Source organism: Pseudorasbora parva, chromosome 8, assembly GCF_024679245.1.
Source record: "Pseudorasbora parva isolate DD20220531a chromosome 8, ASM2467924v1, whole genome shotgun sequence".
Classification (NCBI taxonomy): Eukaryota; Metazoa; Chordata; class Actinopteri; order Cypriniformes; family Gobionidae; genus Pseudorasbora; species Pseudorasbora parva.
This window is the reverse complement of record NC_090179.1, coordinates 33432986-33450255: the sequence shown is the minus strand read 5'-3', so window position 1 is coordinate 33450255 and position 17270 is coordinate 33432986. Positions and strand designations below refer to the sequence as shown.

At 36.8% G+C, this 17270-nt stretch overlaps 1 protein-coding gene across 1 annotated transcript in view; it reads right to left on the bottom strand.

Annotated features, from left to right (window-relative positions):
• Positions 1-17270, bottom strand: part of gbe1b (glucan (1,4-alpha-), branching enzyme 1b) — a 188468-nt gene that overhangs the window by 102377 nt on the left and 68821 nt on the right. The window contains exons 8-10 of the mRNA XM_067450980.1: positions 8780-8895; positions 6047-6174; positions 2641-2739 (exon numbers count right to left, since the gene is read on the bottom strand). Of these exons, the coding sequence (XP_067307081.1) occupies positions 2641-2739; positions 6047-6174; positions 8780-8895 (343 nt within the window). The remainder of the gene's footprint in view (positions 1-2640; positions 2740-6046; positions 6175-8779; positions 8896-17270) is intronic.

Below are 17270 nucleotides of genomic sequence, written 5' to 3'. Positions count from 1 at the left end.
CAGAAGATGAGCAAATGTCTTATGGGGTTTGGAATGACGAGGGTTAATGACAGAATGATCAGTTTTTTAGTGAACTAACTGAACAAGTGAACTTTTAGTTTTACAACGGATATTAACATTTTTTTTTGCAGTGCAAACAAACATTTTAATTATTTAAGGACCAATGAATAATTTTTTGTAGTTTTCATTTCAAACTTTTCATTGACATTGTGTTAAAAGTCTTCAAAATCATCAAGACCACTTGGGGTTTCCAGAGAGAAATGGAATGAACCAAACTGGTTTCTAATTACTCCAGATGATACAGAATTGTATATTTATTTTCGAAAAAACCTCCAATTATTATATCCAGCTAAACCCACCAAGGGGTCAGAGTGCTGATCAGATATAACAAACGACTCAAATAAAGCGTTCAAACTGATAGTTTTATTAACTGTGGCTCTCTGATCAGTCTGATAGATGTGCATTGCCTTGTGCTACTGCCAAGAAAAGAAAACAATCCCAAAATCTCTCTCTCTCTCTCTCTCTCTCTCTCTCTCTCTCTCTCTCTCTATATATATATATATATATATATATATATATATATATATATATATATATATATAAATTTATCCATAATGAGAAGACCTTCATTGATATGCATATCCACAGAAACAGCGCAGAACAAAGGAATGCTTAGATAAACTCACAGAAGAAACCCTAATTAAGAAAAATGATTGAAGAATTGCCCATAATTATACTTTTAATTATGCACACTCACAAAAAGACAGAAAAAAACATGACCTCAAGTATAAAACGCATCCTATTTTTCCAATTTTTCCATCCCCGTTTCCAATTGCATGGCAATTTATAAATATCTGCCTAGAAAAATTGAAATATGCCCTATTTATCTGATGTGCCGCTTGTCATTCTAGATTTGGAGCAGGTTGTAGATACAATATCTTTAAATCTAATTCCCCTGAGAAAAAGATAGAAACACGGTTTGCTTCCAAATTACAAGCAGGGCAAGTGCGTGATGAATGAGATGCTGACACCATCCGACGTGAATATATTGAAATGTGAGTAAAATGAAGTAAGTTGTCAGTTGCACTAAAGTTCTTTTACGGCAAGTCATTTCACTCGACGGCCATCTTTGAAGCCTCACAGGCACGGGCATGCCATTTCAGTCATACAAGTACAGTTCCTCTATCTCTGAATGGGGAAACATGTTCTCCAAAGCTGTTCACCAAGCTTAAAGGGGGGGTGAAATGCTGTTTCATGCATACTGATCTTTTTACACTGTTAAAGACTTGGAATCCCATACTAAACATAGACAAAGTTTCAAAAGTTAAGGTGGACGTTTGATGGGAGTATTTCTTTGTCAAAAATACTACTTCCGGTTAGTCATAAGTTTCGGCAAGTTTTTTGAGATCATGCGTCCCCTTTGACGTTAACGGGGGCGGAATTTCCTTGTATGGGCCTTACGGACAATTCTACCGGAAGCGCGTGAGAGAGAGCGAGGGAGAGAGCGAAAGCAACAGGCTACGCCCATCAAAGCGCTGGCTTGTAGGATGCTAAACAGGTGATATAACCAGTAGCTACTGACTTACCCACTGATAGGCCGGCGGTCGATCTGTATTAGCACTTTCCTCACGCGACGGGCGAATCACTTTCCTCACAGAGCGACTCACTTTCCTCACGCGGCAGGCGAATCACTTTCCACACTGAGCGAATCACTTTCCTCACAGAGCGACTCACTTTCCTCACGCGGCGGGCGAATCACTTTCCTCACTGAGCGAATCACTTTCCTCACAGAGCGAATCACTTTCCTCACAGAGCGAATCACTTTCCTCACAGAGCGAATCACTTTCCTCACAGAGCGACTCACTTTCCTCACGCGGCGGGCGAATCACTTTCCTCACTGAGCGAATCACTTTCCTCACAGAGCGAATCACTTTCCTCACGCGGCGGGCGAATCACTTTCCTCACTGAGCGAATCACTTTCCTCACAGAGCGAATCACTTTCCTCACAGAGCGACTCACTTTCCTCACTGCAGCGCGCTGCTGCACACGTCATTATTTAGCTCCGCTCACACGACACGCCCCCCACCCGCTCGGCTTTTTTCGGAAAGACTCGGAACAGCGCATCTTTCTTATATAATTATAAAAAAAATAAAGACTTTTTGGAGATATGCAGGATGCAATGCTACTCTATAGGTACTCAAGATTGACATGCCACTGACTGAAACTGAGTGTTTCACCCCCCCTTTAAGAATAAATTTCATATTTGAAATCACCAATTAAAGCTGACAACAAATGTATGATAAATATGATCAACCTAAATGCTCAAATCGTGCATTTTTTTAAGGCTTGACCAGCCAATGCGCATGTGCAGTATAGCAACTCGAGTACAGCTTCTAACAGCAGCTGCAGTTGTGCAATGACTTTACCAATTGCCGATTGGCTCTTTTATTTAGAAAGCAGGACTTATTCCACCATATTAAGTGTTGAATTTTCTCCCATTCATAGTAATGAGTGCACCATCTTTGTATATTTTAAGGACTGTACAGTAGTTTGGTCTGTGCTATAAGGATGTGCATTGAATGTAAGTGAACTAATTGTACATTCTCTTTTATGTTATTCATTACTTTATATTACACTCACTTGAATCCATTTGTCTGGAATAGCCATGGACAGGCGATAGTCAAAACCAAGACCTCCTTCTTGGACTGGACGGCAAAGGGTGGGCATACCGGACACATCCTTAAAAACAAACAAAATGCATTTCTTAAAAACACATCAACATGGAGAAATTAGATTTATTGTTAAAGGAGTAACTCCACTAATGGAAAGGATCAAAATGGCAGTAGCATAAACGTATTATAGAAGTGATTCATGAGACTGGTGTGCTCATCTTTAGAAGCCATATGACATTTAAAATATGCACATCGTCTTTTTGTCTCATTAAAAACATAAGCAATTAATTTATTCAAAGTATGTATTTGATATGATTTGATACATGTTTATTTGAATGAAAATAACAATAAAATGATGACTTAAAGCTGATTTATTTATATATTGTACATAAAGTGGCACTTAACAACATTTTCTACATTAAAAATGAATAGGGTATTGAAAAATATAATTCATATTTGATCAATTAAATGTATAAAAATTAAGACTTCAGTCATATCCGGCCTAATAAAAGTTAATTATATAGTTTATAGTTAGTTATACATGGAGCGGAACATAAAAACATAATTTAAAACAGTTTGTTGTGATGAATATATTTGATTTTTTTTTATTTTTATAATAATATATATAATTAAATTAACAATATGATGATGGCTTGATAAAAAGTAAATTTATTTATGTACATGGAGTGGGAATTAAAAACACCTTTAAAAAAAACTGTATACATTAAAAATGAGTAATGCATTTTAAAATGTTTTTGAAATTTAAAATATCATAGTATCTGGCATAATAAAAGTTAATTTATTTATATACATGGAGTGTCGCCTCATGTGGGCAGATATTTCAGGATCACATGACCAGCCAAATGTGCAATTACTGACAACAACAACAAAAAAAATCATAAATTTTTGCTAGTAATTTTGTTGACTAGATTAGCAGCAGTCTCCAGCCCTGCAAGTCTATTCTGCAGGGTATCACATAATATGCAGTGCTGAGCAAAACTGAATTAAATGCTGAATGCAAAAAGTAGTTTTGGTACTTTGGTCCTAGTTTTTGTTATATTTGTAGTCTGTTTTTATGCTATTTAATTGTTTCCTGCAATGTAAGCAAACGTTAGTATTCACCGTCCAGCTCTATCAATGGAGCTCATAAAAGAGAATTAGATGATATCTCTGGTGGGCACTGTCTACTAATTACAAAACACAGAACAAAGTAAGTAAAAAGTAAGTGGTCTCATTAATCATGGCTTTAGACAGAGCCACTGAGTGCTAATTTAATGCACTGTGTCCCGTTGACTCTGAAGGTTAATTCTGTCTTTGTGGAGTTGGGATACAGTGTCGCTGTTGACAAGATTAAGGTTATCGAGCCATGACTAACGGTATTGTGGTCATTTCGGATGATACCGATCCTCATTCAGAACAGAGTAACCAGTACAGCAAGAGAGACACCTTTCTACTTAAAGTATGACAGTACTTAAATACGTGCATTACATAAATATTTCTGGTATGGCCACTTTTTCCTACTACCAGTATATTGTCGTTGTCTATCTCCATATTTCGCCATTTGAATTGTTTTTTTTGTTTGTTTTTGTTTTTATACAAGCAACATTTGAGGATAGCAAAAACGGCAGCTCTCATGGACAAAAATGTTCAGGGCTGTGCAGGGGATGTGAGGACTTTTCTACCCTTCCCACAAATAAAAAATGTCAACAGTCATGGTTGAAGTTTATTATAATCAGATACCGCAACAATTTAAATCCAAAATCGTTTGTTTGTTCGGCCCATTTCAAGCAAGCTTCACTCAGCGTCAGTGGCAATTACAACTGTATTCCTGCAAGCAGTAAGTAGCGATTTTATCCACTTATTGACTAGCTGTTTAAACAATTTCTGATTAAATTGAAAGTTTCTTAGACCGCATTGTCTAGATGACGCAAGATGCTAGTACAGTAACAACAGGAAACACCAAGTACCATACAAAACTAAATAGTGTGTCTAATGACAAAGGTTAATATTATTTTGTATTACAAAATACAACCGTAGATACGTTGCTTACAGATCATTCACTCATATTTCCGAGTACATCACAGTCACTGCGTAGCCTACATTGTGACTAGCATTATATAAACATGCAATATCGTTGACGAAAAAAAGGCGAGTCTAAAATCGCTGGTTTTGGTTTTGTCTGAGGGAAGGAAGAGCGTTAGTGCTTGCGGTTGTCAGATTTCAGTCATTTAAATCCCCAATCAGAGCTTTTCTGTGAAAAGAACATGTATACTATCCGGTTTACTATCCAACTAAACATGTACAACCTGCAACCATATGCACGCAAGCGCTCTCTCTCCCGCGCAATCTGAAAACACCAATAAACAAGTAGGCTGCATTTTATCAATCTTCATTTGTGATGTTCTGCTTAAAGTGTCATTCAGTCGGTCTGTGTTCTGTCAGGACGGTCAGGACTCACGAGCCGCTTCGCTGAACAACTGAAATTATGTGTGCTGTGAGCTGCTGAAATAAGCCAATCAGAGCAGAGCTCAACATTAATATTCATGACTCTTCCATATAATGCAAAAACAGAGCATTACATCCTAGGGACAATTTATAGGGTTGTAAATGGACCTGTAAAACTGTATCTGGACAATTGTTGCCCTTAAATAAGCCACATATCCCCTATGTAGATATCAGAGAACAATTTAACATATTGCTTCAACTCATTCTAGGGCACCTTTAAAAACAGTGTTTTTCACTTTTCCTGTAAAATGGCATTTTTGAGAATTAGAGATTTCCACCCAATAGCGACAATATGGCTTTAACAAAGTTTGAAGAAATGTATACAATTCAGCTATTCACTAACACCATTAAGCAATGATTGAAATGATCAGAAGTAACGGTAAATATATTTATAATGTTACAAAAGATTTCCAAATGCTGTTCTTTTGAACGTTCTACCCATCAAAACATTGATTTTAAATTGTACAATTTGTATTTAATTTTAATCAAATAAATGCAACCTTTCTGAGCACAGGAGACTTCTTTGAAAAACCTCAATCTTTTGAATGGTAGTGTATATTATATTACCCATAATTCAACCTTTTTTATGCTGGTCTGTTTCTCAGGCAAAGCTATCAGAGACCTCAGAAATTTGAAATAGACCTCACAAGTCGTATGGGAATGGTCCGGGAAACCCGTTGAAAACAGTCGTATTTTTTGCAGCTTTAAGTATAAGCCATGGCTGTTGGGAACTGACAATACTGTAGTATTACTGTTATCTCAAAGCATCAGAATAAGAACAGGAGCAATTCAGTTAAAGAACTGCTGACATTTCTTTTCATGCTCAGCTTCTATGTTCAGTGCATTTCAAAAGAAAACATTTGGCTTACCTCTGCAATAGTGATGCAGTCTGGATTGAGAGCGTGCACAATATGGTTTGCCAACATGAGGTACACAAGAGAGTCCTCATCTACTTGGAGTCCAAAATATTCAGCATAATCCCCAGAAAATCCTGTTCCTGAGCATCAGGAAACATTAAGTTGAAATCAGATACCATAGTTGACAGGTACATTTTAAAGGGGTCATAATTTGAGAAAGCTTATTTTCCTTGAGCTTTTGACATATAACAGGAATATAACAATATCCTGTACATTTCAGAACTGAAAATGTCCTTGTTAGTCCAAAAACAGCTTTTATTGAAACCAAGGCCAGAGAATGACTCGTTGTGGAAGCCGCCTATAATAGACAGTGAAAGACGGCTCTTCTCTCCTCATCATCTCACTAACACACCAGTGGGTGGGGCCATAGATGCAACGATGAAGAAAATCATAATTTCATCATTTTAATTTCCTCATAATAATGACGAGAAGAGAAGAGCGATACAGGATCACTGGACAAAAAATCCAGTATAGTAATTTATTTTCAACAGTGTGAATGTACATTCACTAAGGATTATTTGGTATATCAGATCCAATTTCAGCACAGGTTTTGCAAACAGATTTTTACGATATGGACTCGACAATATGCCACAACATGTAAATGTTTTCATTCTAATGCCTGATCCGTGACCAGTGGTTTCTGAGATGTAATGATTCATGTACAGCCAGATGTTCTTTGTCTGTGTCAGTAAATCAAATTGTCAACTTCACATTGTCTCTAGAAGGATGAAAATATTCTGTTATTTAAACTGTGATTAAATTATATATATCATTTAATATTATATTATACTAAATTTATTAATGCGCGATTAACGCAGCACGCATTTTCTGTTTTATCCGTGGCCTAGCCCGTAGTTGGAGAAATTGAAATAAGCCATAGACGCAAAGGATGCAGCAGCAAACATAAATAGGGAAAGAAAAGGGTTGACATTAATATTACTATTCTAAACCAAAAGTGCATTTATTGCCTACAAGCTACCATATTTTCTGTTTAACTTTTATTAGACTCCAGTTCAAAAGAAAAGTGTGTTTTAACACTGAGCACATTCTCTCCGGTCCAAGCGCAATGCACTGCAAGCTCACTCTCGCTTATGTCCGAGGTAAATCATTAACACATTACAATCGGCTAAAATTAATATGCAGGTTACTCTTCTGAACGAGCGCTCACATGTCCGTGTTTCTCACACTGTTTGGGTGAATCTCGGCACAGTTCAGCACACACACACACAATAACGGCATTTCAATAGGGAACGTGCATCTCTTAAAGGAGCCACACTATTCCTACTCGTGGAATATAGACCTCCTCCAGGTATGGTGTGGTACTGTTGCACTCCCAGGTCCGCATGACAACTTTCCCATCACCTATTTCATATGAACTCTGCCTTGTTCTGAACTAAACTGCCAGTGTAAAAACTCCCTTTATTTATATTCTTAAAATGAGAGAAATCACTATTTATTCTGAATTTAAGCTTAGGCTTAAAAGACATGAACAAGTTCTTTGATAAACATCTACGACCTTTGATACATGTCTAGTCTTAATGCTGTATTATTGATTATTATTGAATAAGTATGGTTTCACTAATAATAAACATACCCACAAAGCATGCATATTTGTCCACACCCATGTTCATTAGAGTATTAAAAACTTAATTTAAGATATATTTATAACGGATACAAATGTGCGATTAAGTTGTGATTAATCGCAAGTCAACTCATGACAATCATGTGATTAATCGCAATTAAATATTTTAATCGATTGACCAGCCTAATATATATATTCTAATATTATATATATATATATATATATATATATATATATATATATATATATATATATATATACATACATATATATATACATACATATATATACATACATATATATACATACATATATATATACATACATATATATATATATATATATATATATATATATATATATATATATATATATATATATATATATATATATATATATATATATATATATATATATATATATATATATATATATATATATATATAAATCAATCAAAGATCACTCCTTTTACAATCGCTGATCAGAGGGCTAAAATCAGGGTAGGAAAAAATTACTTTTATTTTTTTAATTATGACTATTTTTAATGTAAAAATCATACTAATGTTACAAGTGCACCCCTTTGAAACATTATAAAACAGTAAAATAATGCAGTTCATGACCCCTTTAATAATAATTACCTAGCAATTACACAAAACATTTTTAAAAAGATCAATGAAGAACCAAATTGCAACAAAAAGTTTTTTTTTTCTTTTTCAATCTTATGTCAGTCTAATGTCATCTTTCATTAAAATCAAGTAGGATTTAGTCAAAGCAATTTTTAAAAACCTACCCAAATTCACTAGCAGCATCACTGGTACAAAATCAACTAGAAGAGAGAAAATGGCAGGATAACCTTTGCCACACTATTTGTATAATTAATTTCTTGCTTGAAAGAATGCTTTTCCCGCTTAATTCCATTCATTTATGAGAGTTTATGTAACACGCTCACTGTGTATCGGAAATGCACTTGGAACGATCGCTCTTCCAAGACAAAAGCTTTTCTACCTTTTCTACAATAAGAGCCTGTGACATTTACAGTGGGGTAGTTGTGTACGGTGATTATAAGTAAAGAACATCAAGTGCTTAATTTTCCATGGACGTACCGATCCCATGATGATGGTAGAGCATAGATGTGACTCCATCGAACCGGAATCCATCAAATTTGTATTCCTCCATCCACCAGCGCAGGTTTGACAGGAGAAAACGCAAGACCTCCCAGCTACATACACACACAAACACAAACAGTTATTCTGACATGAATAATACACTGGTGCACAGCTTAATTGTTTTATGGAAAACATGATTCACTTTCATCCGGATTCTTAGGATAAATAGACAGTAGCCTACAAAAGAACAACATGTATTTGTAATAGAACATAACTTTTAGGACATAAATGTCTTTACTGTCACTTCTTATCAATTTCATACATCCTTGCTATATGAAAGTATTATGACAGACCCCAAATTTTGAATGGTAGTGTATCTAATTAAAAATAATAGACCCACTTTATATTAGGTAGCCTTAACTACTATGTACTTGCATTTAGATTAATAATTTGATACAATGCATTAATTTCTTATTATGCACATACATGCTTCTACATTGTACTTACATTTTAAAAATGACCTGCATGTTATAACATCTGTAAATAATTTCTTACCCATACCATCACACCTGTCCCCAACCTTACCCGCATCCCACCTCAGAATCAGCAACAGTGTTTTGCAATACTACATGAACACAATAAGTACATTGTATTTATTTTTTGATGTAAATACATAGTAGTTAATGCCACCTAATATAAAGTGGGACCAAAATAATAAACATTTTTTCAACAATTTTTCTGGCAATCCATGTTTGCAACTCATTTTATTCTTCAATTGGCTGAAAGAACTTTTAATGGGTAATCTGTTCAGAGCCTGATTACAAAGATTATGAAGATTAAAAACTTTAGGAGTCAGCTGATCACCATCACCGAGGTAAGCATTACAATGACACACTCAGCAAAATATCGTCTAATTATCGTTATCAAGAAAATCCCAGAAAATATTGAGATATCATTTTTTGTTAATATCGCACACACCTAAATATAACTTAGAGTGTGTTCATCAGACAGAAGAAAGTGATATATAACTAGGATGGCTTGAGGCTAAGTAAATCATGGGCTAATTTTCATGTTAAAGTGAACTAACCATTTAACAAAACCTTAAAATGTAGTTTATAACATCAATAAGGATTATTTTAATGGATTTTCAATGGAACATCGTAACGTACTATAATGTACAATACATTAATATGCTAATAAATGAATGTTATTATAAGCCTTAAAATACAGACTTACAAGCTGAAAATACTCAATTGTATGCAATATGTGACAGGCCCTGTCTCTTGGTTTTACTCCTGAAATATCACAAACTTTTTAAAATAAGACCATCATTCAGTTTTTGTACTGAAAGGAACAGTTCCTATTACACAGCGATGTTGTGTAAAACTTTCTGGAAGACCTGAATTGTGGCTCCAGGTTCTCAGGCACCAGGCAATATAATTAATCCAGCTGACATCATCACATTCTGGGATGTGTTGCTTCCCAGATGGCGAGAACTCAGCACTGCCTGGAAGTGCGGTAGTATTGCTTTGACAGAGTTAGGATTTCACATGATACAGAGTGAAACAAACCTCCTGATAGTACTGTAAGCATCGATCACAGCTACACATGATGTAGCAGCACACAGACTACTTTTGCTCTAGAATGTAACTCCCAAAAACCTTTGTTTTTTCATCATTACAGTAGGAAAAGAGTTATCAACTTTGATAGATTATTAAAACATTATGTGAAATCATTATGTAATGATTATGTCATGATTTCATTTGGTGAAATGAATGTAATCTACAAAAAGTGAGTATAACTGCTGGAATTGTCTGTTGCAGCCAATGTTCAGCTCATAAAAGTCATTAATAACCTAAATATACACTCTAAAAATTCTGGGTATAAAACAACCCAATGTTGGTTCAAATATGGACTAACCCAGCAATTGGGTTGTTTTTAACCCAGCGATTGGGTTGTCTTAAGCAAATATTTAACCAGACCCAGTATTTAACAGCTGAGTTAAAACAACCCAATTGCTGGGTTAGTCCATATTTGACCCAACATTGGGTTAAAACAACCCAGCATTTTTTTTTAGAGTGAAATTGGCATTCACAATAAAAATAAAAACAATTAATTTATCTCTCTGCTGAAAAAAAAATAGTAACTTGTAAAACACTTAGTTTTGCTGAAAATAACAGAAAGGTAGATTTTCTGACTGAATATTAGAATTGTGTTTCGTTTCGGTATCCGAAACGAAACACAATTCTAATATTCAGTCAGAAAATTCGGTATACCGAAACAAAACAATTCTAATATTCAGTCAGAAAATCAATCCATATACCATATATGGTATGCGATTTTTGCCGTTTCCATTGTCAGAAGTTGTGAATGGTACCCCAGTAGTCTGGTACTAAAGGGAGGAGCTAGACTCACTGCAGAACGTTGATTGGTTGAAAGTAAATTGTCACGTGCACATGCTTTTTCCGGCTGTGTTTTTCCTTGCAAACAAATAATTGTCTTCTTGTGACAAACAGCCACATGCCAAGAAGCAAGAACAAGATCTATCTCAATCTTTATTATTTACAGTTCTTCAACATGAAGGTTTCTTCTGAACATGAACTGTTCTTCTGAATTTGAACTTTCCTTCTGAATATGAATGATTCATGAACATAGGGTTCTCTAGCCTACTCTTTTTGTTAATTATTGTTATTATTTTTTATAGCCTATAGAAATTAAATCATAATGTTATAATAAAATAATACATGATTTTATTATTTTATTTAAAATAATTTACGAATTCAAAGCAAGGCCATAACCAGGTCAAACAGAACAGTGAATGAAATTCTAGTTGGGAAATAAATCTTTTTGGGACTATTTGCAAACAATATTTGCATTAATTTGCATCAAATAGTCCCGATATTCTTTGCATGAGTGATTAAATATGTCATTCCGCTATTAATAGTTGAGTTCCACAGTGGTCTGGTGGTAGAATTTTAGTAAACCGTCTCAAAGGTTGCGAGTTCTAATCCGCTCTCATATAGTTTTTTTTTTCTTCTTCGTTAAAATCAAAGATGTTTATTAATGGTTGTATATTAAGAGCATGGACACGTTGCATTTTGTGTGCATTTGTGTGAGTGCATTTTTTTATTTCACCGGAAAGATGAAATAAGAGAAAGTCTCTCTCCGCAACGACAATATATTGATGCACTCGTCTCTCTGTGTGTGTGTTTGTGTGTAAGTGTATATGTGTGTGTGTGTGTGTGTGTGTGTGTGTGTGTGTGTGTGTGTGTGTGTGTGTGTGTGTGTGTGTGTGTGTGTGTGTGTGACGACGGTGCCTGAACCCCGCCTACTTTGATTTGATTGGCCATCTGAGCACTGTTAGACCACATTCATTTAAACTGTCTGATCAGCATCAAATTCTGTTTCTGTCAATCACGCAGTGTCAACCAATTATGCTGCATGAGGGAGGGCCAAGCTAACTCAAGATGCAGAGCTACTTGTCCGTGCAACCCTTCTGTCGTTCCACGCTCCACTTTTTTCCTATGGGTGTATAGCACAGCATCCCGGGAATGCAGTGCTGCATTTGAACCGATTTGAACGCACAAATGAGAGGAAGTGTCACAACATAACGCTTCAGTCGTTGCGCAAAAGTGGATCTCCGCGGTTACACACACACACACACACACACACACACACACACACACACACACACACACACACACACACACACACACACAACTCAACAAAAAGGTGCTTTTCAGAACAACGCGCGGGGCCGCACTGACACTAAACTTTGATGTCAATAGGGGACCACAAAATATCCTCAACGAAATGAAACGAATGAAGACAGAGTATGGGAGCAATGTGTGCTCAGGCTCTGCCGTTCTCAGAGCAGTCAAAATAAATGTCCGCCGGCACAGAGCGTCAAAATAAAAGTCACAACAACATTGTGGCTTACAGCACTTCTGAGTTCCTACTGGCAGTGCAAATACAACCAGCAAAATGGCCCTAGGGGAAAAAATAGTTCTCAAGGAACCACCCTGGTGGATAGTTCTTATAACTGCCAGGTGCGAAAGCCCCTAAAGAACCTTTCTTTTAAGAGTGGTGTTCTGCAAATTTTGCATAGTCGAAAGTGAGTTCTGTGTGACCTGGGCTTCGTTAATTTATAGACAAAAGACAAATTTTGTCTTGGTTAAATTTAGTTTGCGCTAATATGGGCGCTACTTTAATTTTATGTTTTAAGATCATAATCAGCTGCCTATCGCTGAAGCGAGTTTAAGAACCTAAAAATGTGTGTCAGTGCAAAATGGTTGCAAACCCCTGCCTTGATTTACGCAAATGTTTTGAAACCCCCTTCAGTGAAAATTCAGTGAATTTTTGAAAAGATGCCCCTACATGTGTTGACTATGTTTGGAACCTATACGAACACCAATACTGAGCGTATTGGTACAGATTGAGCATCTGTAGTGAATGCTCATCTGGTATCCCAATCAGCTTCCTGTGGCATGCGGCTATGAGCATAAATTAACCGTCAGGATGAGAAATTGGAATCAACTCAACTCTAAAGTATGTCTGTATCCTGGTGTTTGGATGATATGTGTAGGCACTTGTGACCAGCCCCCTCCAGCTGAGCATCCTCAACATCATGGAGTAATGGCCACGTTGCCATAGAAACTTTGTTAAAATGCGAGCGCAGGGGTCCTCTGGCACCGTGCAAAGCGCACACGGAACAAGGTAAAGCACCTCAACCGTGTGAAGCCAAATTAAAGAGCGCGAAAGAACACCATCATCATGCCTGAGAGCTGTATAAATGCCAAGCGCTCTGATTCGTGGTACAGCATCCTTAATGTTATTGTCAGAAGAAGGACAACGTGACACTTACGACTCTGCCGGTTCTGGCCGGAATGATAGCTAGCACTAATCCTACATCTTAAACTGTATTCAACTGCACAAACTCTCTTCAACCTCCATTCTTCTCTTCTAAACTTTTACGACAATGACAAGAGGCCCAGGTAGCAGAAAATGAGAAAATATGGAAATGAACCATCTTTTGACACTCGCGCTGGAACTTGAAGCCATTCAGAATAACTTATGAACCTCCTCACACATGCAAGTCTGCAGAACTGTGAAGATGTCTGATAACATTAGCCCGCTATAAGGAGCTACAGCCTTCATTTGGAGTCATTCCGTGCTTCGCTTGATGTATTCACTGCCGTGCTGATCTAGGCAGCAACATTCATGTATGCTAAATCAAATATATGGATACAAGTCCCCGTCGGCCAGGCGCAAATCCCCCAAAGCTTCTTCTAGGACTGAGCAGTTTCCAATTGGTTCTGCATGAGGGGTGAATCGGCGCTGGGGTAGATTGTAGTTTTCCAAGCCACGGGGGAAAATGCTGATGCAGATCTCCCCGGCGCCGTTTCATAAAGTTGCAAATGGCGAGTTTGCAACTCAGGGTTTGCTATCCCAATTCTAGGGGGCTGTGGTAATCTGATAAGCGTGCGGCATGGGCGGTCACGCAGAGCTGTGAGCGATAAATAGATTATACTGTGATCAACACAAGTTGCAAAGGCCAAATACACAATGCGTTATCGTGAGACTGAGGTAATGCCTCCCTGAGCAGGGGAGCCATGACAAAGCCACACCTGCACATTAAAGCCATAAGAATAGCTGTTATTCCTTATGGGCAAGTCCTGTCGGGAAGGTTATCTGACAGGGAGGGAGCAGTGTGGGTAAAAAGCCTTTGTCGGGTGAGATGGTCTGTGAAGGTAAACCAGGGCTACTCAACTTTGGAAAGCTCAGCAGAGTACCTTTAGCCTCAAGGGGGCCGCACTTATAAGTATAATTAAAATTATAATTATTTTATATTAATGAGGCAGGCTGACCATGGTTGATAATCATGAGTAATCAACTTAGTTAATTTCTATATACACAATACTTTTTTTTATTATTTTTTTATTTGTTTTAGATAATTTAAATGAATGCTTCATAAACGAACATTACTTAAAGGGTTAGTTCACCCAAAAACGAAATGTATGTCATTAATGACTCACCCTAATGTCGTTCCTCACCCATTAGACCTCCGTTCATCTTCGGAACACAGTTTAAGATATTTTATATTTAGTCCGAGAGTGAATGGAAGTGTATGCACACTATACTGTCCATGTCTAGAAAGTTAATAAAAACATCAAAAGTAGTCCATATGTGGCATCAGTTATTTAATAAGAATCTCTTGAAGCATTGAAAATACATTTTGGTCCAAAAATAACAAAAACTACAACTTTACTCAGCATTGTTTTCTCTTGCGGGTTTGTATTCAATCCTCAAATAAAGATTCAAACGGTCATGAATCAGCGTATTGATTTATGGTGCGGATCGCATGTCAAACTGCTGAAATCACATGACATTGGCGATCCGAATCATGAATCAATACGAATAGAATGTCTTACGGGTGTGGAACAACATTAGGGCGAGTCATTAATGACAAATTTCATTTTTGGGTGAACTAACCCTTTAACAATGAACAATAATACATAAATATTAACCTAAAACCTACAGTTTAAAAAAAAAAATGAAAAAATATATAGTAAATTAAAATAAATAAATAGATGGCAGACAGACAGACAGACAGACAGACAGACAGACAGACAGACAGATAGACAGATAGATAGATAGATAGATAGATAGATAGATAGATAGATAGATAGATAGACAGACAGACAGACAGACAGACAGACAGACAGACAGACAGACAGACAGACAGACAGACAGACAGACAGACAGACAGACAATAAAATGACAAAACATGATTACATTAATTGATAATGTTGATTATAGTGAGCATAATGCATCATAATAAATTACGACGACTAAAATGAATACTTTCTGTTCCAACAGTTGCAGTTTAGTGTTTGATTTTCTAAAGATAATGAAACAAATATTAATTAAGCATAAACTAATTAAGTAAATAGTCATTTTGAAAAAGCAATGACAATACAAAAAAAAAAGTTAATCTTGCAGTTGCCTAAGTCAGCAAAGAAAAAAAGACATAAGTGGGCATTTCAGAAATTATATTAAAAGTACTTCAACTTTCTGAAGAGCGTGGATAATCCACTAGAGAAGAAAGGATTTATAAATCCATGTATCAAATATGATGCATACAACTTTATATGGTTAACTGGATGAACACTTTACTGTAAATTGCAGTTGCGACAATATTGACCATCACACAGGCAACAAAATGACTTGAGGGCCGCGTGTTGAGTAACGCAGAGGTGAAGGAATCAGTTACCGACAACACTATGGCTAGAAATTGACAAATGGGCCAGTTTTCGCCTTAAGCTGATTACAAACAATTTCAAGGGTGTCTAGAAGGACGGTAAAATGCTGTTTCATTTGATTATGAATCTCCCTCTGTGATTTCCCAACGTTGCTACCATTTACCATGAGCATTCAATGACAACATATACGATGAATATCAATGAAATGGCTTGCATTGGTAGTCAAGCCCTTCAGTGCAAGAAAGAAAAAAGCCATGCGACATTTCCTTAGAGCCAAATAGCTGATAATCTGCCTCAACACCACATTTATCCTTGGGGAAAGAATGACAGGGAAAAGACAAGCGTGATGATAAACACAAAATGACCTTGCTTCACAGTATGCCAAATATGTCATAAGCAATGGATCCCAGACAGTCACGAATTAACACTACAAGAATACTCTAAAACCGAGGATAATCTCTCAACGGGGGTACACTGACCTTATTTGCATTTACCAAACCTGATATTGTTACCCAGTCTCAGGTGTAAGGAAGATCGCGGGAAGAGGAAAGGTATAAATCCCTGTATCCTCAACATTACAGTCAACCTGCATGAGAACAAATAAATTCCCAACCTTGACAGGTCATTTCACACGAGGCGCAGCGGTGAAACGATGGCATCTGACAGTCTGAGAGATGGCGAACAGCCGGGCCTTGTGGGAAACGACGGTTGAGGCACCTCATTTCACGCATCTCACATGCTGAGCCTGTCCTATTGGCAAAACGGCTTCTTCGTCATTCAATAAGAGACAAGCAGCGCAGATTAATGTTTATTGGGGAAGAGATGGATAACACCTGGATAAAATGATGTGACAAGTGCCATCGTCGTAATATATTTTTTATTTATTTTTTTGTTGCATAGAGGGCTCTGGAATGCGTCCAAAACTGTCAAAATTAGCAATCTCCATCAACATCCAGCTGTGCCTCTGGTGAATTCCAGGCATTTATCTCAATAGAAAGTTTATTAAGTCTCATGGAGAGGCGTTGGGTGAACATGCAACGTGTTCTGATGAGGGATGAATGTTCTGTGAAAACGTGATGGGGAAATCGCTTCTAAAACGCTCTCTGGAACCTCATGGACTTTATCCACTGTTGTCGCAGGAAATCTTTCACAGAGGCCACGTATAATTCCCGCTAGTGTCACAGCATACCAAGCGTGCCCCATAAAGTCATTAAAACTGCGCATTC